General features: G+C 53.3%; 1 protein-coding gene across 7 annotated transcripts in view; it reads left to right on the top strand.

Annotated features, from left to right (window-relative positions):
- The window catches only part of CRTAC1 (cartilage acidic protein 1), a 157,558-nt gene that overhangs the window by 127,237 nt on the left and 7,485 nt on the right, over positions 1–22,836 (top strand). For 2 of the 7 annotated variants that reach the window (XM_019813657.3, XM_006938060.4), the window contains exons 12-14: positions 5,837–5,982; positions 6,438–6,480; positions 9,384–9,527. In XM_019813657.3, coding sequence (XP_019669216.1) covers positions 5,837–5,982; positions 6,438–6,480; positions 9,384–9,527 — 333 coding nt within the window. Of the gene's footprint in view, positions 1–5,836; positions 5,983–6,437; positions 6,481–9,383; positions 9,528–9,996; positions 10,715–15,682; positions 16,395–17,620; positions 18,424–22,836 lie in introns of those variants that run through there. The other 5 variants (XM_019813655.3, XM_019813654.3, XM_006938062.5 and 2 more) reach the window with 5 other exon arrangements.

Raw genomic sequence — 22,836 nt, 5'->3', positions numbered from 1 at the left:
GGGCCCCCAGTCCAGGAGGGTCTCCTTCATGGATCCAGCGTAGCACAAGCCTTCCTGGCTGATGGAGGGGCAGCGATGGGGTGGGAAGAGAGGGAGCCAAGAGGAAAGGCCAGATGGAAGGAAGGATTGAGGAAAGCGAGGACCGGGACCACAGACAGGCAGTGGGCTGGGGAAACGGAGAGACACAGAGAGACCTGGGAAAGAGACAGATGAGACAAAGAAGAAATACCCGTGCCCTCCAGGCTCACAGTCCAGGGAAAAAGGCAGATGGACACAGGGATTCTGGTGCAAGGTAGATCTAGATGGGCTGTGCGAGGACCAGCATGGGAGAACTTCGTTCTGCTTCCCAAGGACATGGGCCTAGCACGAGGTCTAGCAGGATGGCGGGAATTTAGAAGGCACGGTGGGCGGCTGATGAGAGCACTCCAGGGGCTAGCCTGGCTTGAACACAGACCCAGAGATGGGAGTGTTCAGTGTGCCCACGACGGGAATGGTCTGGTAGGAGCGGGGCCTAGAGAGGGAGGCCGAAGCCCAACTGGGGGGCGGGGGGAACCGAGAACCAGGCTGGAGGGGGACAGGCGGATCAAAGCTCCCCCGAGCAAGCCAAAGCCAGGCCGTGCCGTGCGAAGAGAGAGCGGCCAGGAGCTCGGGAGCCCCAGCAGGGGTGGTGTCCTGCACCAGGAGCCCTGCAGGGAGGGCAATGCTTGAGTTGTTCTTAGAAGGATTTAATATTTTTTCCTGATTGTAAGAATAATGCATGTTGATTATCGGAAAATTAGAAATTATAGCATGATTAAAAAGAAAGGAAAAATAACCCAAAAGCTCAACATTTTGTTTTGAATACTAAGCAAAAGGTTAACGTTCCTCCCTTCACCCTCTCCCAGTACCATTTGATCCATTCAGTCAATACTTATTTACTGAGCCATCTACTATGTGCCAAACACTAACGAGACAAAGATCCTTGCCATGGGTGATCTTAATTCTAGTGGAAGTAGAAGAAACATATAAACATAATAACTAGGTAAACATATAAACTGTTAGAAGATGTTGAGTGCTGTGAAAAAAGCACATTCAGAACAGGGTAAGGGGATCAGGAATGTGGAGGGGGAGGGGTGGGGTCACCTGCTCCCGGCTCCCCACTTTTTATGTGCTTTTACCACATGCGCTGTGCCTAGGAGCATATTTATAGATAAATACTCCTTGGGAGTTTTTGTTAACAAAAATGATGATACTCTTCCATTATTCCCAAACTTGCTTTCCCCCCCCCCCTTAACAACATAACCTGGACACCATTTTCGGGCTGCGCATCTCTCCTTTGTTTTCCAAACTCTGTGCCGCACGGTATGTCGCCGTGTGGCGGCATTCATAATTTGTGGAGCAAGTCTCCTATTGACGGGCAGTATGATGGTCTCCAGTCCTGAGCAGTTTGTTTTGTGGCGCCTGGGGTGAGAAGGGGCATGTCCAGAACACGAACGCAAGAAAGGCCTGCCCTGTCTGTCCAGTCACTGAGGCCCAGATGTGGGGCCCCTGGCTGTCCCCGGGAGGGGGAGGTCTCTAAAGGGAAGAGGGCCCAAGGAAACCCCCCTTCCAGCACTCACGGCGCTCCCGCTCACCCCAACCGACCCTGCTCCCTCCCTCCCTTTGTGAATCATCCTCTGCCTCCCCCTGACTTTGCAGCAAGGTTCGGGGGAGAGTGCGTGGACAAGTGCGTGGGCATGCACGTGTGCCCCTCGGCACGCCTATGTCTTGCTCATCCCTGCACTGAGCCTTGGTCAGGGGACTAGCTTCTCAGACCCTCATGTACCCTCCCCACTCCCGAGGGTCTGGGCTGCATCGCATCACCACGCAGTAAAACTCACAGACCTCCCTGGATGGCTGTTTCATTCTCTGGGGTTCCCAGGGGGCCCATTCTGGTGTGCTGTCGGCTCCCATTCTACCCACCCCTGCTCAGTGGAGCCCCTGGCCTTGTTTCACCTCCCCTCTGCACCCTGCCCTGGCCTTGCCCTGCTCCTTCTGGCCAGCTGGCCAGCCAGGCTCATAAAGAAGAATTTATGCTCATGGCCTTTGTGGGGTGGCCCACTGCGCACTGTTTGCTCTGCACCTGCATCCTAGCCGCCCCCCTCCACCCCCCGCCCTGCGCACCCACCCTACATATCCCCTACCCTGGCTGTCCGATTCCTGGTTTGCAGAGGACTGAGGCCACTCACCCAAACCCAGAAAATGAAAACAAGCACCTACAGTCTACTTGTCCCAGCCAGCCCCCATCGGAGGCTCACCCGCTGGCCAGCCCACCCCAGGCATTGACAGTACCCCTGCCCCCCCACCACCACACACACACCACCTTTCTTTAAGCGAATTGTTTGCTAGTGACTCAGAGCTGCCTCCGAGCCTGCTGGTGCTCATTTAGGGAAGGAAAATTCAGTGGCCCACATAAAAATTGCTTTATTAAAGTGCAAAAATATTCCACCAACTGTATTCCCACCATCTGTTTTGCTGGTAATTCTGAAAAGCGCAATTCTCTGAGCCTCCTTGGCCTCTGTCCTTTAGAAGCTGCCAGAGGTGACTCCCTTCTGCTCTTGACCTCCCAGCTGTGCTGGTTATGGGGCCTCCTCTGCCCGCAGCCCCACTCCCTGACACACAGGCCTGGCACGCAGACTGCTTAAACGCTGCCCTTGTGCAGTGCCTGGAATGACCTGGGATGTCTGGCAACTTGAGAGGGAACAGTCTGGGGACAGGAGTCTGGGTTCCAATCGTAGCTCAGGCACCTGTGAGTCACTTCACCTTGCCAATGTCTACACCTGGAGAGCGGGGATAGAACGCCCACCTTGCAGAGTCGTCTGGAGGGTTCAGATCAGCCTCACACATGAAAGTTCCAAAGTCTCTCCCCATCTCCCCCCGCCCCAACCTGCCAATACGTTTTCCACACTCTGCTTCCCCCACCTGGAACTTCTCCCTACTCTTCAAATACACATGACCTTACCATACCTCTGTACCATGCCGCACCATCTGTCTGGACTGCCCCTTCCTTCCCTCCTCTGCCTCACAAACTCCTACTCCTCCTGCAACACCCAAATGGAATGACTTTTAACACCCGCCTCTCTCACCAAGTGGCACCAATGCTATGGCTGCACGTTCCCAGTTCATTATAACATCATCACTATGTTCATTGCCTCCACGGGATGCAGCTCCCACAGGATGGGACCTGGGTCCATCTCCTTCCTGTTAAATCCCAGATCCCTGCAGGACACTTGGCCCGTGGTGGGGCTGGGGCGTCGGGGCCAAGTGAGCAGTAGAGCAAGGGCAAAGCAGATATGGGCTTTTGGGGTCAGACATCCCTAGCTGGGGAACTGTGAGCAACTTACATCCCCTCCCCGGGTCTGAGCCCCTTTGTCTCTAAAGTGGAAATTAGAAGTCTAGTACGTTCCCCATGGTGCTGCCGAGAGGGTCCAGTGCCAACAGTGAGATCACCTGGTACAGTTTGGGGTACATATTCTCCAGTATTATTGCCAAGAAATGAAGGTGCTTTGGGAACTACAGGTGCCCCCATGTCTAAGAGATGGTAGAGATGGGGATGCTTAGGGGACAGTCGACTGGGGCAGGGCTCACATTCCAAGGAAGAAGGACTGTCCTTCCCAGGAGTGCTAGAGCTCTGGGCCACACCCCCATCTTACAGATGAGGAAACTAAGGCCCCGGAGAAGGTGCCCAAGTCAGCAAAATCAGCAGCAGCAGAGGAGGGAGTCCTACTGAGATGTGTTCTCCTTGGCTGGCTTCTCTCATAGCCCCTGCCCGTCCTGGGTTGGGAGGAAGGGAGGAAGCGGGACTCAGAACTACATGCTATGAATATTCGGTGACTCTTCTGAGTTATTTGTGGCGCTCCAGTCAGGCTGGAAAATGTATTCATGTAGCGTTCTGTTGGCTTAGGTGAGAAACATTTGCTATTCTTTGTCTCCTTTTTTTAATGGAAAAATATTTACTTTTTATATATGCCACTTAATTTGGGCACTGTACAACCTAAAAATGCCAAATCTCTTTAACTTCAAGAGACTATTACAAAACAGAAAAAAAAAAAAAAAGCCCCTAGATGGTACCCCCCAGTCCCGTGGTCCACCCTTCTTCTCCAAAAGGAATTATTATAGAAGGAGGGAGTGGGGTATTAGAGGTTTATGAGAAACAGTTTCTGGCTTAAGAAAGCAAACCCCAGAATCAGTGAGGCTGGAAGGGGAGAGTCTGTAGGGGAACAGAAGCAGCCCCGAATGTGGGACTCTGTGCTCTGGGAGTCTCTCCCTGGTCCCGCTGCCCCACAGAGACGGGCTGCTCACCCTTGACGCGTGTGCGTGTGCCCGCAGCGCCCTGCCCTCATTAATCACGGCGCGGTAGCAGCAAGGGGAAGCAAATGCGGGGAGGGTCCGGAAGCTGTGGCTCGCAGTAGGGAGCTTCCTCTGGAAGCTCCATAGAAGGGTGCCGGGACTCCCAGGAAGAAGGCACGGCTGGGGCCCTCCACCCCATGACCCCTGCTGTCCCAAGCTCCCCACCAGGGTGAACCCCTGCACACAGGAATCTACACACACACTCCCCTCAAAGTCTGCTTGTGGCTGCCAACCCTTTTCTAAAATACAGGAATCCCTTTTATACATGAAAATGTGCCACAGACTACCCTCCGCCCCCACAGTAGCTATCCTTGTAAAATCCTTTGGCGGACAGTAAGGGCCCAAAGCTGCTGTAAATTCAGCAGCACTTTTCGGTTTCCCTGTTTCTTCTAGGAGTGTCTGCATACATTAAGGGAAAGTAGCACGTATAAGTGGGTGACATTGTTTATTCAGCCCACGAATGGTGCTTGAGGGTATGACGAGATTTGTGGACCCCTGAGCACCAGGCCTGCATCTGGTCATCCCTGGTGGGTGACGAGGGGGCTGCACCCGCCCTCCTACCTTCACTGAGCACGGCCCTCTTTCCCAGGTGACTGACTGGGGAAACAACCTCTCCTTGCGGGTGAGGCCCAACCCCCCCCCCCCCCCCGCCTCCCGCCCACCCCCATTCATCACCATTAGCCTGACCTTGCCGCAGTGACAGGCCTGATGCCTCAAGCAGGGGGCTGGGGCTGCCTCTGACACCACCTGAACACCTGACCTATCTCTCTAACCTGCTTTCTACCACCGATGTAACACGTTGCTTTAAGGGTGTGTGTGGATGGATTCTCCGTGAATATTCTCTGAGCTTCACCATTAGCTTCTGTAAACATCTCAGCTCTATAGGACGGTCCTTCTCCTGTGCCTTCCACCGTCCTGTTCTTTATCACCTCAGCTTTTATTTAGAGCTCAGCTCAAGTGCCTTCCCTCCAAGAGCCTGTCCCTGATCACCCTGGCTAGAAAAGTTCCCCAGCCAAGCCCCAGTTCCTCTTTACCGTGTTGCCCTATCTTTGGTTTCTTCACAGAGCTTGTTAATATCTGACATCATTGATCTGTTCATCTTTTTGCCTGTCTGTCCCCACCAGAGCGGACGCTCCCTGAAAACAGGCACATTCCCAATGGTAAAAGAAAGCATGGCCCCTAGCAGGCTATAATTATAAATGACATAAATTTAAATACAGTGACGTGGCCAAAATTACACAGCAAGGCAAGCGGTACCGCTAAGATTTGAACCCAAAGTCAACCTGCTTACCACCAGGCTTTCCCTTCTCCCCTAAAACAGCTTCATGCTGATTGGCCTGTCCGCTAGAACGTAAGTTCTCGTGCTGTGCTGTCCAATATGGTAGCCACGAGCCATGCGTAGCTATGGAAATGCAAATTCATTAAAATTAAATCGAATTTAAAATTCAGTTCTCCTTCTGTCCCGCAGGGAAGGATGAAGCCAGCAGCGTGGAGGTGACGTGGCCGGATGGCAAGATGGCAAGCCGGAGCGTGGCCAGTGAGGAGATGAACTCTGTGCTGGAGATCTCCTACCCCCGGGATGAGGACAGACTTCAGAGCCCAGCCCCACTGGAGGTGAGTAAGGGTGTCCGGGCCTCATAGCCAGAAGAGCGGACCCCCTCCACAGCCCCATGGTCTGAAAGTGGACTCCCAGGAATTTGCAGATTTTGCCTCCAGAATGATGGAAATCTTCTCAGCAGAGAGCAGGCTTCGTAATGATCCCTCCATGTGTAGTTTAGGGAGGGATTCGTAGTTTAAGAGGGATAGGTTCTGTTAGGTACCCCAGCTCAGGCACCTGGATCCCGCGTGAATTCAGTATTGAACTGAATACATTCTCGTCCTTCCCCCAGTCTCCTCTTCTCAGTGCAAGGGGAGGGGTCCCAGCAGGGAAGGGCAACCCCAGGCCCAGAGCTAAGAGCACCCCTCATTCTGGACTCAGGGTGACAGCTGCTCTGTGGCTGTGATTAGGGGGGAACCGGAGGTGGGATCTTCTCAACTCACCAGTGTCTCTGCTTCTGCCCACCTTGCAGTGCGGCCAAGGATTCTCCCAGCAGGAAAATGGCCATTGCATGGGTGAGTTGCCTGCAGGCACTAGAGGATGGGGCAGAGGCCAGAATCTCCCTGGGGAATGTCAGTCTGAGCCCTGGCAAAGCTTAGGCTGCAGACAAGAGGGGGAAAGGTGGGGAGGGAAATGTGTTGTTTGTCCCTGGGGCTCCAGATGCCAAGACAACCGCCATGTGACTCACCAAGGTGGGAGTGACACCAGCAGCCAGTAGGCCGAATCATGGCAGTTCTGGGGATGGAGTGCTTCCTGCCACGAATTCGGAGAGAATGGGCTTGGGGAGGAGACGCATAACTGCCTGTACAGTGCTCACGGGGTGGCCCGGCCGTGCGAGGGGCCGTGCGGCCACCTCACGGTGGCAAAGGTGCGCGTGCGTCTTCCGTGGCGGCTTTGGCATGGCCAGCTGGCGGAGCGGCAAGCACGGGAGCTGGCAGACAAGGATGGGCATGGCCAGGGGCATTGGAGCAACCCGGGCGTGGAGTGTAGTCACAGAACAGAAGGGAGACGGTAGCCTCGTGCAGTACTGGGAGGCAGGTGGCTAGCACACTGCTAGGACCGCAGCTCTGTGAGCGTTCGCTGACTTTCTGAAAGTCCTCCGAGGGCCTGGGGTGGCAGAGGGGCAGCCAAGGGGCTCAGCGTCTGAAAGACCCTCAACCCAGTATCTTCTGTGTCAGGAACCGGCAGTGAGGGGTCAGGTCAAGGACTCCTCCTGCCTTTAGACTCTCAGGCAGCATTCTTCCTAAGTCTGTTCCATAGATGCTCGTCAGCCCCGGGCTGAGTGGGTTTGCTACTGAGACTCAAGAGTAAACAAGACAGGGGCGCCTGGGTGGTTCAGTCAGTTAAGCGTCCGACTCGTGGTTCGTGGGTTTGAGCCCTGCTTCGGACTCTGTGCTGACAGCCGAGTCTGGAGCCTGCTTCCGATTCTGTGTCTCCCTCTCTCTCTGCCTCTCCCCTGCTCGTGCTTTGTCTCTCTCTCTCTCTCTCTCTCAAAAATAAACATTAAAAAAAATGAATTAAAAAAAAAAAAAGAGTAAATGAGACAGACACAGCCCCTGCCCTCATGGGGCTTAGAGCCAGTGGGAGAGGCACATAAATAAACAGTGATGACCGGAAATGTGAGCAGGGCTGGGTGGGGGAGGGGTGGGATGTGGGAGCACAAAGGTGGGGCCTCAACCAGGGTCCCAGAAGGTGCCCCAGGGAGACAAGGCCTAAGCTGAGACCTGGGGGGCGATGGGGAGCTCGCCAGGCAGAGAGAGGGGAGAAGGTGGACTGGTGGAGGGCCCTACACCGGCAAAGGACCACAGGTGAGAAAGTGAAGGAGTGCGGCTCTAAGGGTGGCTTGGGAGGAAATTAGTCCCCACCACTCTCCACGTCCCAACCCTGGCCACTCTAAAGAGAGGATGCATGTACACAGAACTTCCAGTGTCTAGCCTGTGCACTGGAAGGACCCTGTGGGATCACCCTTCCAGCCACTTTTTTTCATCATCTAGCGGACAGTTACGTGCCCATGCGAGGTGCTGGGGATGTGGGCCAAGCACCTGCCCTGGAACAGCGTCTGTTCTGGGGACGGGGACCACAAACACGTAACCTGGCAGCCGGATGAGATGGACCAAAAGCGCTTTAAGCAAGGTGTCCCTGGAGACTGTTCTAGACAGAGCGGTCAGGGAGAAGCCCTTTGAATTGAGACCTGAAGGACGAGAAGGTCCAGCCACACGGAGAGCTGAGGGAAGAGCAGGAGCGAGGACCACGAGGCAGGAAAAAGGCTGTGTGTGTGAAAGGAATGGGAAGGAGGCTGGCGTGCCCGGAGGTGGTGGGGGAGCCAGGCGCTAAGTCAGGGAGGGTCTCATGGTGTCTGGATTTTGTTCCTGGGGCCCTTTGCAATTAAGCAGGAGAGTATGATTCACATTTTCAAAAGATCGCCCTGCCTGCTGAATTGCAGATTAGATTGGAGGGAAGAGTGGAAGCCAGAGTGCCAGTCTGAAGGTGGCTGCAGAAATCCAGGCAAGAGGTGGTGCAGGCTGGGAACGGGCTGTGGCTGGAGAAGGAGGTGGGCAGACAGAGGGGTTCTATGGGGGCAGAGCGGCAGGATCTCTTAACTCGCCTACAGAGGTACGGGAAAAGGAGGAACTAGGGATTGCTCCTATCTGTGCTTGAGCGGCTGAGTGGGTGACATTGATTGACTTAGGCGAGATGGGGTCAGGGGGTGGAAGAAGTTTGAGGGCTGGAGCATCTAGATTTCCATTCTGGACCTACTGAGCATGAGATGCATGTTGGGTCATAAGTCTGGAGCCCCAGGGACAGGTTGTGGCTGCAGATAGGAATCTGGACTCATCCATCTATGAAGGGAGCACCTACAGGAAGTGTGGTAGATAGAAGACCCCGGGCCGAGTGTGACACCCCCAACACGTAGAGGTCAAATATAGAACTGAAAGGGCAGGTCTACGCCGGCCGACTCCATCTTGTTCTGTGTCCTTCACCTTGACCACACCTCCTCCCCTTGAGCAACCTCCCGCTCACCTGCCTAACAGGACTCGGACCCTTCCCCAGCCAATCGGCTGAGGCCACAGCCATTACCTCACCAACTGCCCCTAGACCCCAAAACCTTTGCCCTTTTGAAACTCGCTCTCTCTCCCCGGTATCTCACCACTGCGTTGGTGCAGGTAGGGGATTGAGCTCGAGCTAGCTCGAATAAAAGCTCTTTGCTTTTGCATCGGACTCGGCTCCCTAGTGGTCTTTGGGGATCACGAATTCTGGGTATAACAGAACGAGCCAGCCAGAGGGACTGAAGTGAGGGAATTGAGGCAGAGAGAGAAGAGGGATATGCCCAAGGTCACAGAGTGGGTGGGGCAGCAGAGCCTGAGCGAGGAGCCACTGCCCCACACCTCCCTGGTGAGTGACTCCCCTCACCTTTCAGACACCAACGAATGCATCCAGTTCCCATTCGTGTGCCCTCGAGACAAGCCTGTGTGCGTCAACACGTATGGAAGTTACAGGTGCCGGACCAACAAGAGGTGCAGTCGGGGCTACGAGCCCAACGAGGACGGCACGGCCTGTGTGGGTGAGTGAGGCCCAGCCATGGTCCAGTAGGACACAAGGAAGTTGTCTTCCACCGGGGAGCTTTGGGGAGGCCCCAGATCAAGGTCCCCAGCCCCTGACTTCTCCTGGCCGGATGGAGTCTCCTTAGACCCCCGTTGGGTCTCCGGGGAAGACCGTGACAGAGGTTTGGAGAAGCCCCCACCACTACTGCCACCATCTGAAGGGTCCCTGGGGTGCTGTGCCCTGGCCAGAGGCCACTGTTCTTCTCACGTCTCCCCTTCTCACATATTCCTACCTTAAGGTCAGCCCGTCTTTTCCTACCAGGGATATAAACTAGCTCCTACTACTCATCTTTGTCTGAATTTCTGAACCGGTATTTGTCTTCTTCCTCCCAAATGCTTCCCCCCACCCCCATCCCACCCCCATCCCCTTTCTCTTTTTCCCACTCTCTCTGTCTCTCTCTCTCTCTCTCTCTCCCATCCTTTTTACAGCTCAAGTGGCCTTTTTAGGTGGGTATCCTTCTGCTGCCTTTAGAATCTCTGAGCCTCTCTCTCGGGCCTCATATCTTTCTCTAGGCCTTGGACTTTGCCTTCAGTTATATGCACTTTAAATCCCATCAATAAAGGAAAAAAAACTAAACTAAACTAACAACCTTTGTGGAAAACTAAATCTCTCCCGCTGCCTGTCTCTCTCTCCACGCCCAGTAGACTCTGCTGCGTGCTCCCTTTGAATGGACCGCAGGGGTGGCCATCTTTGAAAAGGGAAGTTTGGGAGATACTGATGTTTGTGTAATCTTGTTTGTGAAGCCTTTCTTTGCATGTTTTCTGAGAAAACAGAAAAGGAAAGTCTCCCCTCTTACCCCATCTACCCTCCCTCACTTCTTCAGAAGAATCAAGATAGTCCTGTCTTTTCTGTATCCTCCAGTGTCATGAGCACCCTGTTTTGCCCTTAACAAAGATGGCTCCCAGGCAGTTGCTTGCTCAGTTGATCCACTCATGTATCATGTGCCTGCTGGTCTGGCCTGTGCTGTTTCTGCTCTGTGTGCCCTGACTTCCTGTGGTAGAGAAAGCCTTCTGGGAGTTGGTGGTTTATTATGGGAGGGGAAAAGGTGGCCCTTTGGGACTCTTGACAAAAATGTTAAAGTTTGAACTTGCCAAGTCTTCCAGCCTCTTTCTGGAGAAATTATGCCAATAAACTCTCTGCTGCGTATTAGTGCCTAGCTGATAAAAACAAAAATGTGTCTGGGGCAAGTAGATGCTGGTTGGAATCCTGAAGTAGCAGCAGCTTTTCTGTCATGTAGCCCTTGGAAAGCAAATCACGAGACAGGGAAATTGTCCTGGGCATGAGAAATGGTTTGGGTATGTGCACCAATGTTCACGTTTGGGAGGCTGGGGTTTGGGCCAGGCAAGGGATGTAGGATGAGCAAGGAGCAGACCTGGAGGGAATATTCTGGGCCTTTTACCTGGGGGACGGTTGCTTCTCTACACTGGGCCTCAGTTTGCATAATCTAAATAGCAAGAGATTTGGTCTGGTGTATTCCCAAAGCCCTTTCCTTTCTAAGACCCTTCAGTGTGTGGCTGGACAGAGATATGGCTAGTCTCAAGTTACCCTGATTTCTAGAAAAGAATCTTGCAACTTGGTCTCCTCTGCAGTCTGCTTAGAAACCTGGAAGCCTCTGTAGCCAGAGCACCCTTTGGGAATGATGTAACACCATAGAATACTTTCACAACCAGCCTCGGTAGTGAAGGCTTGTTATAAATCACAGATCTGTTCTTCGTGGGGGAAAAAAGTTGCCCCAAGATATAATAAAATCACACTTAAGCATGCAGCAAGCATTTTAAAAACATATTTAACAAAAAAAACTACCATTTTCTGATATAATAATAATACTCCCAATAAATCACAAAATATGAATTCCTCATAGCTAGTACTGTTTTTACACTCAGAAGACGAGCTTAAATGAAAAGTTTTAAAATAAAAACAACCACATTGTCACAAGAAAGCGTGTAACAACTTAAAAATCGCTCCACTTCTGGGAAGCCCGCTCCTGTGCGTTCAGGTAGAAATTAAAGGTCTGGATGGGCCCAGACATGAGGCTCGGAGAGATGAAGTGATCCACCCAAGGTCACAGAGCCAGCTGGTCCCCAGCCAAGGCTGGAGCCCTTTCCTACCACACCATCTTGTCAGGGGGTGACAGACAGCACTGTCACTGTTCGGACTATTCCCTAGTCATTCTGGAAGCTGCTGCCTTTTTAGAAATGAACGAGTAGATCTAAGATAGCGAGAGAAGTAAACCCCAAAACCCATAGAGGCAATGGTTCCAAATGCAGTGGTGAATGGCAAGACGACGGTGTCCACTGACAGACCGCACACAACAGCACGAGAAGTAAGGGACAGGACAGCTAGGGAGACAGCCTGCCAAGGACATCGGAAAATTCAGGATGACAGCAAACTTCAGAGGATACCTCGTCAAGTAATAACCATGAATCCTCCTACGCGGAGTTTCTTACAACAGGGTGTGTTTGTGTCGATTTACCCTACTTGGTGGGTGGGGCCAGATGAGTTACAAAGAGGAGTCCCAAATCCCCCCAGCTAGCAAGAGCACCACTACACTATCCCAGCTGCTGGGTAAGAAGGCTTACTCCTGATGTGATTCATTCAGTCAACAAGTATTAGTTGAGCACCTATTGTGTGCCAGGTACTAAGCTAAGCTCTGGGCATACAATGGTAAGTAGAGATGACCTGGTTTATTGTTCCCACATGGCCTCCCTGCAGCCAGATGGAGGAACCCGGTGCATGGGATAAGAGTGGGACTCACAGGGGCTTTCTGAAAAATCTAGCTAAATGCTTGGGTTGCCACACCAAAAAGCAAGCTCTCTCATTCCAGTATCCATTGGGCAAGCATTCACTGAGAACCACTGAGAATACTCCTCTGCCCAGGAATGTACCCTTAACATAACAATAATAACCACACTTAGTGAGCTCGGCATGTCTGGGCCAGATCTAAGCTCTTTAGAAGAATCAGCTTGTGTAATCCCCACCACAATCCCGAGCGGAAAGTGCTATCAGGATCCCAGTTTTACAGAGAAGCTGTGTGGCTTGCCCAGGTCACACGGCTGGGACACACAGAGGAAGGACTCTGTCAGAGTAGTCTGGCCCCCAACCTGAGCTCTTAACAAGGACCCTTCCTTCCCATTTGGGGTGACTAACCCGTTACACAAAAGCCACAGTCTCTCTGTGTTGCCCAGGGGCCGGGGATGGGTTGGGAAGGAGGAAATGGAGTCTCTGACGGAGCCCGGGATCTGTGACAAGCGCCACACGGTCACCCTGCAGCTGCAAGATAGAGGTGGCAGTGCCCATGCTGAATCTTCTCACCAGCCAGCTTGGCTGTCCTTAGCAAAGGGAAACCGTGGATCACCTGCACAGCCTCTTCTCCGTCGCCAGCCCTGCTCTGGGGAGGTGCCATTCTGAGGGCCAAGAGTTTGATTATGCGTCACTCTGGCTGCTATGGCCCCCTCCCAGGGTGTGGGCCTCACACCCTGACCAGCACCTCTGGACTGTGACCCGAGCGGGAACTGCACGCCAGCCTCCAAACAGGGCTGTTGATTGTCTCTCTGGGGCCGCACAGACACAGGAGGACGAACGCTTCACTTTCTCAGGGAGCCAGCTGAGTTTGTCCAGCAGATTCCAGAGCGATACCCCACCCAGACCGTCAGTCCAGGAGGCAAGCCGAGCCCCTCCCCTCCTCTCCCTCCCCAGGGTCAGCCACAGCTCTCTCCTTCAGCGTGGGCCAGAACCCCAGCCACATCCTGTCAGGTCTGCCGTTGTGTCTCCTTAGCAACAGACACGTCCCAGAAGGGGAAGGAGGCGAGAGAGCGCGGGCTGCTTAGCTCCGCAGATAATGCCAACCTCTCCTTCCGCAACCGTCCCCTTAAGGAACTGTGGTTGAACAGCAGAGTGGTCGAAAAGAAGACCACTGGAGAAAAACGAGAAGCGGGAAGAGAAAACGCCCTCCCCAGAGAGCGGAGCTAACATTGACGAACGCCTATCGTATGCCAAGAACTTCACGTGTGTGTCCCCATGAATCCCCCCGCCCGTGCTGTGGGCTAAATGTTACTCATCTAGTCTATCACCAAAGAAGCAGAGGCTCAGGGAGAATAAGTTCCACAAGGTCACGTGGCCGGGTAAGCGGCAAAAGCTCTGATTCAAAGCGGCAATTGTCTGGCTCCGCAGCCTGTGTTTTTAAGCCTCTTGGGGAACCATCTCCGGGAAACTGACACCTGGGCAAATTATGTAACCAGCTGTCACTTGGCATAGACTGGACACGTGCTGTGTGCTGGGCAGGGTTCTTGTGGCCGGGCCCGTACACCTGTGTACAACCCTGGCTGACCCCCGAGTGCCCCATGACGTCCAACATGATCAGGAAGCAGTCAGAAGATAAGTGCTATTGGAGCTGGGCAGCAGCCTGAAGACACACGGAGGTGCGGGGCTGGAGGCAGAAGGGCCTTGAAATAGGGAGGGGCAGGGAGGGCCTCTCTGGGAAAGAGGCATTTGAGCAGAAACGTAAAGTAAGCGTGCTGGCCTCCAGCCTCGGCTTTCTCATCTGGAAAATGGGGATAGTACCTACCTCACAGTTATTGTATTAAACAAGATGATCTGAACCACTTGACACGGTGCCTGGCGCGTAGTCAGCCCCAAAGAAATTTGAAATATTCATAATATTACTAAGCAGCAAAGTTCAGGATGAAGCCTGGGTCTGTGCAGTGCCGAAGGCTCGCGTGGCTCCCGGCACTCCCTGCTGTGGCCCAGGCCACCCGGGAGTCGGCAGTGCGGGAGATGTGGGGGGACACTGGCCACCCTCGGGGAACTGACAGCTTTGCAGAGAAGAGATCTCAGGACTGAAAATGGCCATAAGGGAGCAGAGCAAACCCTCCCGGGGCCTGAGCTGTGGGGATGTTCCGCCAAGTTGTCACGCGGGGCCATTCCCAGAGAGAATAATCACCAAGTAAACCGAGCAGGGAGAGCGTGGCATTGACTGGGCTGCACAGGGCACACGTCCACCGGCAGCTGGTGAACTGGCCTGGGATTCGGCGCTTGACTGTCACAGAAGCCCTAGAACGTTAAATCCAGAGGCACCTGAGAAGTCATTTAGTCCTGCCCCATCCTTTTCAGCTGTGGAAACCGGGTCTCAAAAGGAACAGTGACTTCCCGAGGACCATAGCCGCGCCAGGAATTTGACTCCTGCCTGGGGCTCCTCCTTTGCCCACCCTGCCTCGTTTTCCAGAAAACTTACAGTATTTCAGATGCAGAACTTGTTCTTTCCGTGGTGCTGACCCAGAGTCAGAGTCAGGGCAAGGGCCCACCAAGCGAACCAAAGAACCATCCCTGGCCCATGGAACACAGCTGGGCAAGAGCTGAGTGAAAGGGCCAGGTGCACAGAGGGTCCTGCTCTGCTAAGAAGGGAGGCTGCAGAAGGGGATGTCTGGTGGGGACGGAAGGAGGACCTGTATCGCTCTTCCCAGAAAGTCCCTGCCCAGCCCCTCATGAACCCAGCCTGCCTGCCAGAAGAAAGTCTGGGGCCCAGAATAATTCCTGTAAAGGGAACTCATTGTCCTTCTTCATGGCCAGCCCCAGAGCAACCATGAAGGACTTATCACCCAGAACCCCCACCACCAAAACCACCCCCACCAAAAGATCTAAGGACTAACACTCCTCCCTGCACCCCAGACCTGGGTGCAGAGCCCCTGGGGAAGGAGAGAAGCCCAATCACATCGTGCCCAACTGCCCCTGGGGACCGTGGCAGAGGAATAAGCTTGGGCCACAGGGAGGAAGGTAAACCCCATACTTATCTTCATGGGACTTCCTGGTCCCCTGGCTCAAGATTTATAGGCCTTGAAGGCAGATGCAGACAGGAAAGAGGGAGGAGAGGGTCTCAGAGCCTCACCCCAGTGCAGAATGTATCTTGTGTGCCAGAATATTAGAGAACTGGTCCCAAAATCCTATGGTCCTCCCACCCTCCCTCCTCCCTTCCTTCCATCCTTAAAATGTTCTCTTTGCCCTAAGACCCTGTGATCAGATGGCCTGAGGCTTGACTTCCAGACACCCCACCTACATGCCCTGTAAGTGGCCTCAAACAAGCCGCTTCCTCTCTCTGAGCCTCACTTTCTTCCTCCACAGAATGGAAGCATAACAACCTCACAGAGCTGTTGAGATGAAGCATGCAAGGTGCTCAATGCAGTGACTGACTGATAACATGCAGATATTATTATAAAATCTGCCCCAGGCCCTTTAATCTACTGCTTTCACTTCTAGCACTGCCTGATTTTGCAACAATCCATAAGTCATTAACTGGGGCAATGTGAAACCTGTAAGAATCCTTCCCAACGAGACATATCCATCACTCATATGCAGAGCTCATTCGGGGACCAGGTTACACTGTATCTTCCCTTTGAAGAACTCCGGCGCTGTATTTAGATCTGCACTGGGAAGCACAGGGCCGATCGGTACCCATCCATTCACCTGCCTCTCCAGGGTCTGCAAGCATCCATCCCAAGCCAGGCAGCCCTCTCGCCCACCTCTGAACCATCAGTCATCTCCCGGTACCCATCTTCTCTGTATGCGTCCACTTATCTGTCCACCCATGGTACTTCACTCTCTAGGGCCCCAGGTCCAGATTTCCAGGCAATGTACTCAGCCCCATGAGGATTTACCCACCTTACAATAGTGGTATTCAGGGAGCACTGAGCAGGGCTGAGTGGGGTCAGGATGCACACTTCCTCCCCTCTCCTCCCCTCCCAGGACAGGTGGAGATCATGAGCAGAGCCATGAGATCACAGCCAGGGCAACTCAGAGCAGCTGCCCAGCACAGGGGATGGCCCAACGTCACTGCCTCTACCCTTTTTTTTTTTAATTTTTTTTAAAGTTTATTTATTATTCTTGAGAGAGACAGAGCATGAGTAGGGGAGGGGCAGAGAGAGAGGAGGAGACACAGAATCCGAAGCAGGCTCCAGGCTCTGAGCTGTCAGCACAGAGCCCGACGCGGGGCTCAAACTCACAAACCGCGAGATCATGATCTGAGCCGAAGCCGGAAGCTTAACCGACTGAGCCACCCAGGCGCCCCCTGCCTCTACCCTTTAAGTGAGTCAGTGACCACCTGCGGTTGAATTGTTATCATTCAGTGGCCACTCACCTGTCTGCATCTGCCTAAGCAGCCCCTCAGGTCTCATTACTCCAGGGGCCAGAGGATTTCACATCTGTATAGCCCTGCCTCTTCCTGCCAGCCTTCCTGGTGGGCTGCATTTTGCATTCACCTGTCAAGGGCAAAGCACTGTGACAGGCACTTGAGGGCAGGGGGTGGGAGGCACTGGAGGTGAGTGAGATAAAATCCCCACCCTCCAAGAGTTTACCAAGGAACTGGGGACAGAGGGGAAAAGGCCATTCATTGCCATGCACCAGGTCCAGTAAGCTAGGTATAACATTTCCCCCTTCCAGGGCCTGGCTCAGGCTGCTCTCAGGTGGTAGCTGGTCCCCAATCACTTTTCCATTACAGAAATCGATAACTTGAATTACTCCAGAATAACTAGCCCCATCATGCCTCTGCAAAGCTAATTCTTCTGTGTCCGCATTTGCCCACGTGCTTCTCCCTGGGTCTGGAATCCGTCTTTATGAGGCAATCCAGGTAGAAAGGAGTCTTTCACCCGACGGTGACACAATGGCAGAATGAGAGCAGGATTTGGGGTCTGACGCTTAGGTTCAGGTCTTTACTCTGACGCTTACTGGCTGTGGGCGCTTGTCAAGCTACCTAACCACCTGGAACGTCAGTTTCCTCATCTATAAAATAAGAATTCAAATATAACCACCCACCAGAGTGTTAGCGAACTAAATGGAATAATAATGTACATGAATGTTCCTGGCGTATATTAGGGAAGCAGTGAACCCTTGGACAAATGTCTGTTTATTCTATGCAAGAATCTGAAACCTGGCTATAAATCTGTATCACGAGGCCACTGTATAATGAGGTCCTAGAGTAACTTCGGCAATAACAATAATATTTTACTTGGGAGAAATAGATTCTCATTCGCCGAGATGCATTTTCATCGTGCTCTCATTTTACAGATGACAGAGCTGGGACTCAGGATAACTGAGCGCAGCGCTAGGGGACGGCAGACTGGTGCAGCCTTCTGACTCCCCCTTCCCACTCTTCCACCGCCTCCGTGGTCCCTGATTCAAAACCGCAAGGCCCGGTGCAGCTCCAGGCTGCCGCACGCTGAGTTCTGCCATCCGGCAGGTGCTGAAATGACAAGCCCGTTAAATAGCCCCTTAGAGGAAGAGCCGTGAGCTCAGCACTCTGCCCTGGGCTCTGCCAAGAGAATAAATCCTCCCAAAGTTGCCTGAGAAGGGTCGTGTGGAAACGTCAGAAGGCTGGACTCTGAAAGGAAGGAAAGAAACTGACGTTACCGAACGCCTCTGTCATGCCAGGCACATTCTAGGCCAGTTTCTCAGATTCCTCAAAACCAATTGTTCTCAACCATTTTTAGTGGGTGGTCACATACTCCTTTGAGAATCTGCTGAAACCTGCGATCCTCTTCCCCAGATAAATGCACGTTATTTTGCAAATATGTGAAGGAGGTGGGTCAAGGTCAAGAGCTCCTGCTGTAAACCTGGGCCGTTTTAGGATTTTCTTAGGTACCAGGGACCTTTCTTCTCTTTTGGAGGCCCCACCCCTCATCATATCAAACATTGTCATATATATCCACAACTCACACTAAATTACACACACACACACAACCAGAGTTAAGTTGAATTACAGTGGACTGTTTGACAGTATTACATTTTGTAGATATGTAACAAAGTATTAATTTCAGCTTTGTGTTTACTTTTCCTATTTTGGACCCAATAAACTTTTTTGGTAAATTTTATTGAAACGTCCCATACCTATAGAAAAATACACAAATCTTAAGTGTGGAGCTCAATGAATTCTCACAAGGTGAGCCCGTCTGTGTAACCAGCACTCTGCTGGAGAAACAGGAGCATGAGCACCCAAGAAGCCTCCCCAGGCCCCCTTCCATTCACCATGCGTCATCCCAGGACGGCTGCTCTCTTAACGTCTAACACCAAAGATTAGCTCTGCCTGGATTAGAATGCCTTACGAGTAGAACCATAACTTGTACTCATTTCCTGGCTTGTTGCTTTTGTGGAACTGATAAACTTTTATTTGGGCCTCAGACATCTTCCGAGGCCTGTAAAAAGGCTCATAGGCTCCGGGCGCTGTCAAAATCGGGGGTTCTCGACCTTATTTTCACTCTAGAACCTCCAGGAAAACTTTTAAAAAGCCCTAATGTCTAGGCTGCACCCCAGAACAATGAAATCAGAATCTCTGGGGATAGGACCAGACATCAGTGGTTTCTCTTGCTCCCTGGGTGACATTGACTGCGGCCAAGGATGAGAGGCACTGGCCCACGCGATTTTGTAAAGTATTAGTACCCCTATCTTACAGCTGGAGAGGACAGTGGGGCTCGAGGGGTCTCCACCACGTGCTACCCTCATAAAGCCTGAATTCCAATTCAGGTCTCACTAGGAGTGGTATTTGCATTGCCTTCACGCTTGGTAAATAGTAAAGTCCAAACGAAGCGTAGGTGCCTCCTGCCAGAAACTTTCCTTACTCTGAGTCCTTCCGGAGCTGTGGTCAAGGGAGCTAGGGTTTCCCAAGAACAAGGCGGAGCCCCAGGAGCTGGCCGTAGGGAGAGTCACCGCCAGCTGGACTCCATCTTTGCCCCACAGGGTTTGGGGGCCCTGGGGATGGTTCCCAGGCTGCTGGGTTCCGGGGTGCAGTGCACGATTCTGCCGCTCGGTGGCACCACGAGCTTCTGTAAACCCTGTGGTTTTCACACACCCCAAAGGAAGCTAGAAAGCAGTCTGGCAGCAGTGACCACGGGGGAATGGCAGCCCAGAGCTTCCTGGGGGTTCCTCTGCTCGCTGGGGCCTGACAGGGCCTGTTCCTGGCTGGCCAGGGGGATGCAGAGACGTGGCTGTGACCCAACCCAAGGAGGAGGCCACTTCCCCTGTAACTGAGCCAGCAGAGTAGAACCAGGGAGAGAGAAGCCATGCCTCACCTGCTTCTCCCCGCTCTGCCCTTCACCAAGCTGCCCCCGTGGGCCCCGCAGTTGAAGAGCACAGCCCACCCACGCTCCCATGTTGCCTAGAAGCTCCAGCCCTGGGCTTGGAGGTACCAGGCACAGCTCCAAGTCCTTACCTGGGAATCTGCCAAATCCTAACCTAGGATGACCGAGGACCTCAAGCTCTGACAGGGTCCCTAAACCTGGGTGAACTTTGCCTAGATTCAAAACCAAGCTCTTCCTCTTCCTAGTTGTGTAACTTTGGGCAAGTTATTTAACTTTCATGAGTCTCAGCCTCCTCATCTGTAAAATGGGAATAATAGTCCACATCTTACGATTGTCGTGAGGACTGAATGGTTATGTGGCATCTTAGCCTAGCTCATGGCACATAGTGATAAAATAAATGTTAGCTACTATTGTGTATTATTACTATAAATAATAACCAACAGGACAGAATGTCTTGCCAACAGGACAGAATGAACTTACCCACATGTTGAAGAACAGCCTCCATTGTGACAACCCCACACACCCCAGGTTTGAGCAGAGGCAGTGAGTCCAGCCTGCCCCAGGGCTCAGGGAAAGGCCCAGCTGCCCCTTAGGAGCAGCAGGCACAAGTGTGAAAGCCACCCAGAGTCCCAGTCAGCACCAGCCAGAGGGGATGTCCCCAAAGCCCCCACCCTGGGGGCTGGAGCCATTATCCCCACAGTCTGGTGAGATCCTCTCTTGGCCCACAGACCTGAGTGCGTGACCCTGGCCGCCCTGAGGCCTAAGGCAACTTCCATCCAGATGCCATCGGCATGGTGTCAGGTTGAGCACTGGGTCAGGATATCTTGGTTCTAAATTTGGTACCACTGTCGGTCAGCTGTGTGAACTGGGGCAAGTCACGTGACCTCTCTGGGCCTCCATTCTGTCTCATTTAGATGATCTTAAATCCCCTCCCAGCTCTAGCATGTGGTTTTATCAAAGTATCTGGTACACAATAGGTGCTCAATAAATGTTATTTAGTTTTATAAAATCCAACATACGACTCTGCTAGGTTCTAACACCCTAGTCTTTAAAACTGAACGACTTCTCTGATGCAACCCCTAACAGGGCCCAACCCAGGGTGAGAGCTCAAGAAATGGGTATTTATCTCATTACTGACTTTTGACCTGGCTCTCTGTCAAGCTGCCCCCTCCACCCAAGGCTGCAAGTGCCCCATAAAGCCTCCATATTAGAGGATCCAGAGGGTAGCTTCCCCACTAGACTACAAGCTCTAAGAAGGTAGGGTTGGTCCTGCCCACGTCAGCCTCACTGCTTCTTCAAGAACACCCAGCCCCACCTCCTTGGCATGAGGTGGGTGGGCAGCTGAGCATCCGCTCCCTGTGGTCCTGGAGCAGAGAACTGATGGCACCCCATCACCATCGGGGAAAGAAGTGGCACAGAGCCTCAAGCTGGGCAAGTCCTTTTATTGGAAAAAGAAATAATAAAACCAAAGGCCACTGCATCACCTGTGCCCAGCCATCCCACAGGAGAGGCACAGGTCAGACATAAGGCCCGGCCACACAGTGGGCCAGAATGGGCATGGGCCAGGCCGCAGCCCTCTGTGGGGGATCGTGGGACCAGGACCCACCCACTTGGGCTCAGGGCCTGCCTTTGGCTCCCTGGGCAGGCACCTCCCTCCCACACACTGCTGTCTTGTCCAAAAACAATCAGGCCCCTCTTTGGTTCCAGAAAGCTACCTTCAGCGGCTGGTCTTTCACATGCACTTGTAGCACCTCCTGCCGGCTGAGGCAGGCAGCCTCTCTGTCCGTCTTCAGGGCACCAGGGCAGGGCTGCTTCCTTCCCACTGGCCGCCCTGGGCCTTGGCAGGCGGGGGCCTCGGTGGCTGGATGCTTCTCTTCCCTTTCGAGAAAGGAGTTTGCCTTTTCCCCTGCAGGTTGCCAGTTCCTTTGAACATCCACAGAAGCCTTGTTACACGGCCTTAGAGAGCTCCAGAGCCTGGGTGGGCTGAATGGGCAGCGTGTGTGGCCCTGTTGCCTTGTCACCGGGAGCTTGGGAGAGGGACACAGAAGGTCCCAGAAGGTTGGCTCTGCTCTCCTAGACCCCCAGCTTCTCTTCTGCTAGAATGTACACAGTAGAATCAGAAGGTAGGGAGAGCTTTGCAGGCGGGGGAGAGACCAGGAAGAAGAGCCGAGCTGGCAGCCCCAGGCAAGGGGCAAGGAGCTTTAGGACATTTATTTACAAGGGGACAGGCTGGACCCATGCAGGGAAGCAGCCACAGACTATCACATACAAAGATAAGACGGGATGCAGAGAGGGGCAATCATTGGCCTGGCAACCAAGGGGAACAGACAAGTGCACGGTCACATACACATACATACACATGCACCCACAGGTGCAACCACACGTGTACACACACACAACTGCACTCACACACATCCATCCACATGTGTGCTCATACACACACCTACACATACACACGTGCATTTCTGCACATAGCACACTCACATATATGCACTCACACGCGTGCCTGCATGCACACACACTCATTCTCACATACACACAGGTTCTAATCTCAGGAAGTTGGCTCCAGTTCTGAAGGTTCAAACCTCCCAAGGCTACATGTCTCCATGAAGCATTTCTCCAGACCCCCAAATAACCTCCTAGAGCCCCAGGCTGTGTGCCCCACAACCAGCGCCTGATGTCCTGCAAAATCTCAGGAGTTGGATATTTCTTGGCAAGGCCAAGGTGGCCTCCAGGCTTTGAGCAGAGGAAGGGGAAGCCAGGAGTCTAGAAGAGGCCAGGAGGGGACTGAGCAGCTCCCATCTCCCCAGACCTCGAATCGGAGGCAGGATCACAGACAGGCAGAGCCCCTGCAGTGGCACCAGAAAGAGCAGATACTGGGAGACAGCCACGGGGAGCAGGACCCTGGGGGGAGAGAGTCCTGGTGGATGTGGGATTTGGGGTGAGGAATCATGCGGGATAAGGGCATTCTCTCTGGGACCTGAGCCCCCCTCCGGGTGTTGGGTAAAGAGCTGCAGAAGCAAAGGGCTGTCCAAATTGTGTTAGCCCCACCCCCAAACCCCCACCCCAGCCTTCCCCTGGAAGATCTGGCTGCGTGCGACCAGACCTCCCCCATGGAGAAAATGCCAGGTCAGGAAGTAGGCCGTCCTGCCAGGGGTGACAGGCAGGAGGGAGTAAAGGGGGGCGCGGGTAGATGGCCCGCGGGAATCA

This window comes from Felis catus, chromosome D2 (genome assembly GCF_018350175.1).
Source record: "Felis catus isolate Fca126 chromosome D2, F.catus_Fca126_mat1.0, whole genome shotgun sequence".
NCBI classification, from domain to species: domain Eukaryota; kingdom Metazoa; phylum Chordata; class Mammalia; order Carnivora; family Felidae; genus Felis; species Felis catus.
This window is presented reverse-complemented; position numbering and strand designations above follow the sequence as displayed.